This window comes from Peromyscus maniculatus, chromosome 7 (genome assembly GCF_049852395.1).
Source record: "Peromyscus maniculatus bairdii isolate BWxNUB_F1_BW_parent chromosome 7, HU_Pman_BW_mat_3.1, whole genome shotgun sequence".
NCBI lineage: Eukaryota > Metazoa > Chordata > Mammalia > Rodentia > Cricetidae > Peromyscus > Peromyscus maniculatus.
In genome coordinates, this window is record NC_134858.1 from 18,189,778 (window position 1) to 18,199,382 (window position 9,605).

Consider the following 9,605-nt stretch of genomic DNA (forward strand, 5'->3'; position numbering starts at 1 on the left):
CAGTAAGAGGGCAGATTGGAACACTGGGAGAACATGGACACTGCAGTTGTATCCCGGAACAATGGGTTGGCTCGCTTTTACTATAAAGCGCACCCTCACACCGGTCACGGCAGGGATGGGGCCCAACCGTGTGTTTAACTCCCAGATAGCGCCGGGTCCTACTAGACCTGCCCCGGCTTCCACCAAACGTCCAACACAAACGTCCAACCGTTGCGCCTGTACAGCCCCGCTCTGGCGGACCCATAGAACAGCCCGCTTACCTGCCGGGAGAACCCTTGGACAGGAGTCCCCTGTACCCCCTCCTTCAAAAGTCCTGCTTGCTCCTGAACGCGTCCAAACATGACTTAACTGTTTCGTGTTGGCTCTGTTATGATGCACAACCCCCTTTTTAGGAGGGGACTGCGGTGGAGGGCAATTATACAATGACTAGCAAGCCCCAGGAATGCCGATGGCAAGCTAAGGCCTCACTCACTATCCAGCAGGTACAGGACCAAGGCTTTTGCATAGGAACGGTTCCAGCTAAGTACCAGGTTCACTGTCAAAACCCTAACCCCTCCCTGACCAGACCTCTACCTACGGCCTCCTGATAACACTTGGTGGGCATGCTCTACGGGACTGACACCCTGCGCACATGTCCAAGTCCCCAATAGAACTCAGGGCTTCTGTATAGTGGTCCGGCTTCTGCCACGGTTGACATACCATTCTGAGGAGGAGCTAGAAGGCCTTGTTGGACCAGTCAGCCTCCATAGGTCAAAAAGGGAGCCAGTAACTGCCCTCACTTTAAGCATACTGTTGGGGGCCAGTCTAGCCCGGCTGGGGACAGGAGCTGCCACTTTGGTCATCCAACAACAACGCTACCCAAGCCTGCATGAGTTTATAGATGAGGACGTAGAAAAGCTAGAGTTCCAGATTACCCACCTCCAAGAGTCCCTGACCTCCCTCGCAGAAGTTGTCTTACAGAATAGAAGAGGCTTGGACCTAATATTCCTAAAAGAAAAAGGATCGTGTGCTGCATTGGGTGAAGAATGTTGTTTCTATACAGGCTACTCGGGAATAGTAAAAGACTCAGTAGCCAAGGTCCGAGAGGGCATGGCCCAGCGAAAAAGAGAACGAGAAGCCAACCATGGATGGTTTGAGGCTTGGTATTCTAAATCCCCCTGGTTCACTACCTTGATTTCCAGTCTCCTCGGGCCCCTCATTATTTTAGTATTACTATTGACATTCGGGCCTTGTATCTTAAGCTGGTACAGTTTATGAGACAGGTTGGGGACCATGCAATTGACGGTACAGCGTGGCTATGTACCTGTCAGCATTGGGAACCCCCCACCGCACATGAAGAAGAGTCTTTTTTTTTTTTTTTAGTTTCTCGAGACAGGGTTTCTCTATGTATCCGCCGTGGCTGTCCTGGAACTCACTCTGCAGACCAGGCTCGAACTCATGGAGACCCGCCTGCCTCTGCTTCCCGAGAGCTGGGATTACAAGCACACGTCACCACCACCAGGCAAGAAGAGTCTTCGGAGCTACTTGAGGCCCAAGATTGGGCCTCCTTAGGACCACGAGAAGGGGGAAATGTGGGACCAAAATGCCTTCATCATAAAAATAAGGCCTAAGCTTTCTCCATTTTAGGTGCAGACCTTGAGTTACTGGAACCAGTCAAACCAGATTGCAGCTCAAAGTACAGAGTCTCAAGGTATTCATGTGGTGATGACTGCTGGACCACAGAATGTCCCAACCCTGATTCCCAGGGTAACTGTTTAACCACAGTGTCCCAACCCTAGTCTCCATGGTGATTGTTTTGAAAGACCCCAGCATACTAGCTTAGCCTAACGCCATTTCAAGTAAGGTCTGAAAAGCGCCGGGTGTCTACGGCCGGCCTCCTGGCCCCAGAAAAGGGTACTAAAGGTCAGAAAAACAACTTGGAGCCAGACAGCAGGCATGTCAAGCTCGGGGGAAAAACCACGAGCTGCCCTGAGTTTGAACCCGGCCTCATTTGAATCGTCCAATCAGAACCCTGTAAACCATGAGCTGCCCTGAGTTTGAACCCGCCCTCCTCGTGCTCCTGCTGCCCGACCCTATAAAAACCCTCCGCTCCAGCCCCTGGGCGCGCCAGTCTCTTGAGCTTCTTGAGGGACTGCGTTGCCCCGGGTACCTGTGTTCCTGAATAAAGCCTCTTGCTGTTTGCATCTGACTCGTGGTCTCGGCGTGATCTCTGGGCGAGGGTCTCTCCAGAGGGAAGACTGCCTTCGGGGGTCTTTCATTTGGGGGCTCGTCCGGGATTAGAGACCCCCCGCCTCGGGACCACCGACCCACTGTCAGGAGGTAAGCCGGCCGGCCTTGGTGTATGTCATCTCTGTCCTGTCAGAGTGTTGTCGGTTTATCTGAATGTTGAATGTTGTCTGTTTGCGCGCCTGAATCGGTCTGGAGTCAGTGGGGCTGAAGGAGCTGACGAGCTCGGACTTCGCCACTGCGACCCTGGAAGACGTTCCACGGGTCTCTGAAGTCCCCTTCGGGGGCACGGAAAGTCCCCTTCTGGGGCACGGGAAGTCCCCTCTGGGGCACGGTTTTTCGGGGCCACCCCCGTATCAGAAGGATACGTGGTGCTGGCAGGGGACGGAGAATTCAAACACTCCGTGTCCCCATCTGAGTTTTTGCTTTCGGTTTTACACCGGAGCCGCGCAGCGAAACTGTTTCTTGTTTGTGGTGTCGGTTTGTTTTGCGTTCTTTGTCTAATCCTTCTCCATCCAGGAATTAATATGGGACAGACTGTCGTTACCCCCTTGAGCCTAACTACTGACCATTGGTCGGACGTCAAAGGCCGGGGGAGCAATGAAGGTGTAGTCATCAAGAAAAATAGATGGATGACCCTCTGTGAGGCCAAATGGGTCATGATGAATGTAGGATGGCCACGGGAAGGGTCATTTAATCTCTCTCTCATTTTACAGGTTGAGAGGAAGGTGTTTGCCCCTAGCCCCCATGGGCATCCAGACCAGGTTCCCTACATCACCATTTGGAGATCCCTGGTTGAAAACCCATTCCCCTGGGTCAAGCCCTTCCTCCCACAACCCCCTCTCACTCCCCAACCTTCGGCGCCTCCTAACCCCCTTTCTTCTCTCTACCCAGTCCTTCCCCACAGGGAGCCTTCCAAGGCCCCATCCATCCCCCTGACCCTAACTCTCCTCTTGTAGATCTGCTGGTAAATGAACCGCCGCCCTACCAGCCGACCCTGGCGGCTGCGCTCGCGCGCGCCTCCTGTCACGGCTGCGCTCGCGCGCCTCCTGTCACGACGCTGGCCGCGACCCCGGCGGCCGCGCTCGCGGCGGCTCCTGCCGCGGCGCCGGCCGCGACCTTCCCGGCGGCTGCGCTCGCGGCGCCTCCTGCCGTGGCGCGGGCCGCGACCTTCCAGACGGCCGCCCCCCCCCCCCCCCCGTGATGACCCCGCTCGCTGGGGACTCGGAGGAAGAAGAGGAAGCAGTCCAGTCCCCCATCGCGGGCCTCCTCAGGGGCCGCCGAGCCGGCCCCCCCACTGAGTCCAAAGCCTTCCCGCTTCGGGAAGGCCTCAACCATCAGTTACAATATTGGCCCTTCTCTGCCTCAGACCTTTATAATTGAAAACAACATAATCCCCCTTTCTCCAGGGATCCTGTTGCCTTGACCAGCCTAATTGAGTCCATCCTAGTGACTCACAGGCCGACTTGGGACGACTGTCAGCAGCTCCTGCAGACCCTCTTAACAGTAGAGGAAAAGCAGAGAGTTTTCCTGGAGGCCCGGAAGCAGGTTCCGGGCGATGACGGGAGGCCAACCCAACTCCCAAATATCATCGATGCAGCTTTTCCCTTGTCCCGCCCAGACTGGGACTTCAATACACCTGAAGGTAGGGAGCATCTACGTCTCTATCGCCAGTTGCTCTTAGCGGGTCTCCGAGCGGCCGCCAGAAGGCCTACCAATTTGGCTCAGGTAAGGAATGTGATACAGGGAAAGGAAGAAACACCAGGTGCATTTTTAGAGAGGCTGAAGGAGGCTTATAGGATGTACACTCCGTATGATCCAGAAGACCCAGGGCAAGCACCAGGTGTCATCCTGTCATTTATATACCAGTCCAGCTCAGATATCCGAACCAAATTGCAGCAGTTGGAAAGTTTGCAAGCGCTAGGTTTGCCAGATTTATTGAAGGAAGCAGAGAAAGTGTTCAATAAGAGAGAAACTCCTGAGGAGCGTGAGGAAAGGAGATGGCAGAAACGTGAGGAAAGGGACAAGAAACAACATAGGGAGATGAAAAAGGTTTTGGCCGCCGTTGTGTCTCAGGGACAGCGGAGAGAGGGAGATAGGTCGGGAGAGCGAAGGAGGTCACCCCTTGATAAAGATCAATGTGCTTACTGTAAGAAGAAGGGACACTGGGCCCGAGACTGCCCCAAGAAGCCACAAGGACCCCACCGACCCAAGCCCAAAACCGTGGACCTCCTTAATCTAGAGGACTAGGGGAGTCGAGGCCAGGAGTCCCCCCCCCCCCGAGCCTAGGATAACCCTCAAGATCGGGGGGCAGCCCGTGACCTTCCTGGTTGATACTGGTGCCGAACATTCAGTCCTAACCCATGCCAGAGTGCCTCTTAGCCGGCATTCTGCACTGGTGCAGGGGGCAACTGGAAACAAGAGGTATCACTGGACTGCCGAGAGAAAGGTCCAACTGGCATCAGGGCAAGTAACTCACTCCTTCCTGCATATACCTGAATGCCCCCATCTGCTGCTAGGACGGGACCTATTAACCAAATTGAAGGCACAAATCTACTTTGATGAGAAGGGACCAAGAGTCACAGGCCCTAAAGGAGACCCCCTACAAATCCTTGCCCTCAGTTTAGAGGAAGAATACCGTTTATTTGAGGCAGAACCCACGGAGAAGTCACCTGAGGAGCTACAGAACTGGCTGAGAGAGTTTCCTCAGGCCTGGGCAGAGACTGGGGGCTTGGGGTTGGCACGCGATCAGCCACCGCTGATGATCTCACTAAAGGCCTCCATGACTCCCGTTTCAATCAGACAATACCCAATGTCACGGGAAGCTCATGAGGGGATCAAGCCCCATATTCGGAGGCTCCTGGACCAAGGGGTGTTAAAGCCCTGCCAATCACCTTGGAACACCCCTCTCTTGCCTGTTAAGAAACCGGGGACAGGAGACTACAGGCCGGTCCAGGACTTGAGAGAGGTCAATAAGCGGGTGGAGGACATACACCCCACGGTGCCTAACCCCTATAACCTTCTGAGCACCCTACCACCGACCCACGTCTGGTACACTGTGCTAGACCTGAAGGATGCCTTCTTTTGTTTAAAACTGCACCCTCAGAGTCAACTGCTATTCGCTTTTGAATGGAGGGACCCAGAAAAAGGGCTCTCGGGACAATCAACCTGGACCAGGCTCCCGCAGGGCTTCAAAAATAGCCCAACCCTCTTTGATGAGGCCCTACATGCAGATCTGGCCGGATTCCGGTTGAACACCCAACCCTGACTCTGCTCCAGTATGTGGATGATCTACTCCTGGCGGCCAGGAGTCGAACCGAGTACATGGAGGGCACTCGAGCTTTACTGGCCAGACTTGGGCAGAAGGGCTATAGAGCCTCAGCCAAAAAGGCCCAAATATGCCGAGACAAGGTCACCTATCCTAGACCTCCTAAAGGCCCTGTTCCTCCCGCTCCAACTCAGTATTGTCCACTGCCCAGGGCATCAAAAGGATGACTCTGCGGTAGCCAGAGGGAATCGGCTGGCAGATCTGACTGCCCGAACAGTGGCTTCCCAGACAGCAGGAAACAGCCAGTTGATGGCTATACAAGAACCACAGCCTGAGAGAGAGCCCGTGCCCTATAGCCCAGAAGACCATGAGCTAGCAAAGAAAATGGGGGCGGACTGGGAACAAAGAGGACAGGCATATATACTAGGGGACCGGATGGTCATGCCAACCTCCCATACCCGATATATGCTGAGATTCCTCCATGCATTGACCCATTTGAGCAAAAACAAGATGAAGACCTTATTAGACAGAGAAAACACCTAGGCAGTGCTGCTGAACCAGGATCAGGTACTCCAGCAGGTAACTTCTACCTGCCCAGCCTGTGCTCAAGTCAACACAGGAAAGGTTCATCTAAACAAGGGGGCCCGCCAAAGAGGCCATCGTCCTGGTGTTCATTGGGAAATAGGCTTTACAGAAGTAAAACCTGGACTCTACGGGTACCGGTATCTCCTGGTCTTCGTGGACACCTTTTCTGAATGGATCGAGGCATTTCCAACCAAGAATGAGACGGCTAACGTGGTAACAAAGAAACTGTTGGAAGAACTCTTCCCCAGGTATGGGATGCCTCAAATATTGGGGTCGGATAACGGGCCTGCCTTCGTCTCCCAGGTAAGTCAGAAGGTGGCCAAACTATTGGGGGTTGATTGGAAACTCCATTGTGCATACCGCCCCCAGAGCTCAGGACAGGTAGAACGAGCTAATAGAACAATTAAGGAGACTCTAACCAAATTAACGCTTGCAACTGGCACTAGAGATTGGGTGCTCCTACTTCCCTTGGCTCTCTATCGAGCCCGAAATACCCCCGGCCCACACGGCCTAACCCCTTTTGAGATCATATATGGGGCCCCACCTCCTGTTGTAAACTTTCTCCATCCTGATATTTCCTCTCTTGCCACCACCCCTACTTTAGAAGCACATCTTCAAGCCCTCCAGTTGGTGCAGAGGGAGGTCTGGAAGCCCCTGGCCAAGGCTTATCAGGAGCAGCTAGACAAGCCGGTGGTGCCCCACCCCTTCCAGATCGGGGACTCCGTTTGGGTCCGACGACACCAGACCAAGAGCCTGGAATCACGGTGGAAGGGGCCCTACACTGTCTTGCTGACCACCCCCACTGCACTCAAGGTCGACGGGATTGCTGCATGGATCCACGCCTCTCATGTGAAGGCTGCCAGGGAACCCGACCCAGCAGGATCCAGAAAGTCAACATGGACAGTGCGCCATACACGAAACCCCTTAAAAATAAGGTTGGCCCGCGGCTCCTCTTCCTCCCCCTCCTCTTAATCTCTACCTACCCCCAGGGGACTAGGGCGGCAGAGAGCCCGCACCTAGCTAAGAGGCTCACTTGGCAGGTCATCTCACAAACTGGGGAGACGGTCTGGCAAACGACCGCCTTTCACACCCCCTTTACATGGTGGCCTAACTTGCATCCAGATCTCTGCCAATTAGCAGCAGGGTCAGAGGACTGGGACATCCCTACCACTGACCCCATGAACCCCAGAGCACCAGACGTCTGTCAGGATGGTAAAGGAACTTGCAAATGTAGTGACGGGAGATACGGATGTGGCCACCCTGAAGCCAGGGCAGCCCTGTCACAACTATCCTTCTATGTCTGCTCCCGGGATGGTAGGGACAGAAAGCTGATTAGCCAATGTGGGGGTTATGAAAGTTACTTCTGTAAAGCATGGGGATGTGAAACAACTGGCAATACCTATTGGAAGCCTTCATCCACTTGGGACCTCATTAGGGTAAAAAGGACTACCCAAGGGGAAAGCCGCACATGGCGCCTACTCACCCGAGCACATTGTTGGGGTTTCCCAGGCGAGCTTAGTACATACTGGGAGGGGGAGGGCCCCTGTATAAACTTCACCTGCAACCCCCTAAACATATCCTTTACTCAGAAAGGAAGGGGGACGGCACAAGATTGGATTAAAGGAAAAACATGGGGACTTAGATTTTTCATGACAGGACAGGACCAGGGATTTACCTTTATGATTAAACTTAAAATTGAGGAGCCCTCCGCCTCTATAGGCCCCAACCAGGTTCTCTCTGACCAAAAGCGCCCCTCTTTACCTGCTCCAGCACCCCCGAGGGCTACCACCCGACCCAATTCGGCCATTCGCCCAAGCACGGCTCCGAATGCCGCTGTAACCCCACTCACCCTCCAACCACCCAGACCCGGTACGGGAGACCGGCTATTGAATCTTATAGAGGGCGCTTACTCAGCCCTCAATGTTACTAGCCCAAATCGGACTCAGGAGTGCTGGTTATGCCTAGTTTCCACACCTCCCTATTATGAGGGGGTGGCCATAGTCGGAAGCTTCACCAATTCTTCTTCACCCCCATCAGGATGTGCCTCAACACCTCAGCATAAGCTCACAATCTCCGAGGTGTCAGGACAAGGACTATGTCTGGGGACAGTACCCTACACCTACCAACACCTGTGTAATCGCACCCAGGTACTTGTTCCAGGACCCCATTATCTCGTGGCTCCCAACGGAACTTACTGGGCCTGTAGCACTGGACTTACACCATGCCTCTCCCCCTCAATACTAGCTAACACGGCCGATTATTGTGTGCTCATAGAACTGTACCCCAGGATAGTCTATCATACACCTGAAGCTATCTATGCCCGATATGAAACAGGGATCCCCCGTATAAAAAGAGAGCCATTCTCACTAACCCTGGCCCTGATACTAGGTGGATTAACAATGGGAGGGATCGCCACCGGAATAGGCACAGGTACCACTGCCCTCATGGAAACCAACCAATTCCGACAACTCCAGGTTGCCATGCATACCGATATCCAGGCACTGGAGGAATCCGTGAGTGCCTTGGAAAAGTCACTCACCTCCCTGTCGGAGGTAGTTCTGCAGAACCGGAGGGGATTAGACCTCCTCTTCCTGCAGGAAGGGGGGTTATGTGCTGCCCTTAGAGAAGAATGTTGCTTCTATGCGGATCATACTGGGGTGGTGAGAGATAGCATGGCTAAGTTAAGAAAGAGACTAGAACAGAGACAAAAACTCTTTAAAGAACAGCAGGGGTGGTTTGAAGGATGGTTCGGAAGGTCCCCCTGGCTCACCACCCTCATCTCCACCCTTATAGGGCCCCTTCTGATCTTATTGCTCCTTCTGACGCTCGGGCCCTGCATCCTAAACAGACTTGTCCAATTTATCAGGGAACGTGTTTCTATTGTTCAGACCTTGGTATTGACCCAACAATACCAACGACTCAACCAGGTGGAAATGGAGCCACATCCCTATTCTTCCCCATGAATGGAGGATTCCATTCCCTGAGATAAGAAAATGGGGGAATGAAAGACCCCAGCATACTAGCTTAGCCTAACGCCATTTCAAGTAAGGTCTGAAAAGCGCCGGGTGTCTACAGCCGGCCTCCTGGCCCCAGAAAAGGGTACTAAAGGTCAGAAAAACAACTTGGAGCCAGACAGCAGGCATGTCAAGCTCGGGGGAAAAACCACGAGCTGCCCTGAGTTTGAACCCGGCCTCATTTGAATCGTCCAATCAGAACCCTGTAAACCATGAGCTGCCCTGAGTTTGAACCCGCCCTCCTCGTGCTCCTGCTGCCCGACCCTATAAAAACCCTCCGCTCCAGCCCCTGGGCGCGCCAGTCTCTTGAGCTTCTTGAGGGACTGCGTTGCCCCGGGTACCTGTGTTCCTGAATAAAGCCTCTTGCTGTTTGCATCTGACTCGTGGTCTCGGCGTGATCTCTGGGCGAGGGTCTCTCCAGAGGGAAGACTGCCTTCGGGGGTCTTTCAGTTTAATCACCAAATGTCCCCACGTGTGGCAGCCCATGAGAAACGGTGACAGACACACACACA

At 54.0% G+C, this 9,605-nt stretch overlaps 1 protein-coding gene across 1 annotated transcript; it reads left to right on the forward strand.

Annotated features, from left to right (window-relative positions):
- The first annotated feature begins 61 nt into the window (after positions 1-61).
- Positions 62-9,501, forward strand: LOC143274170 (uncharacterized). The gene is made up of 5 exons (XM_076575605.1): positions 62-292; positions 393-482; positions 2,207-2,319; positions 3,636-3,871; positions 6,684-9,501. Exons 1-5 carry the CDS (start codon positions 62-64, stop codon positions 7,049-7,051), a joined length of 1,038 nt encoding a protein of 345 aa, XP_076431720.1. The 3' UTR covers positions 7,052-9,501.
- Positions 9,502-9,605: the final 104 nt, after the last annotated feature.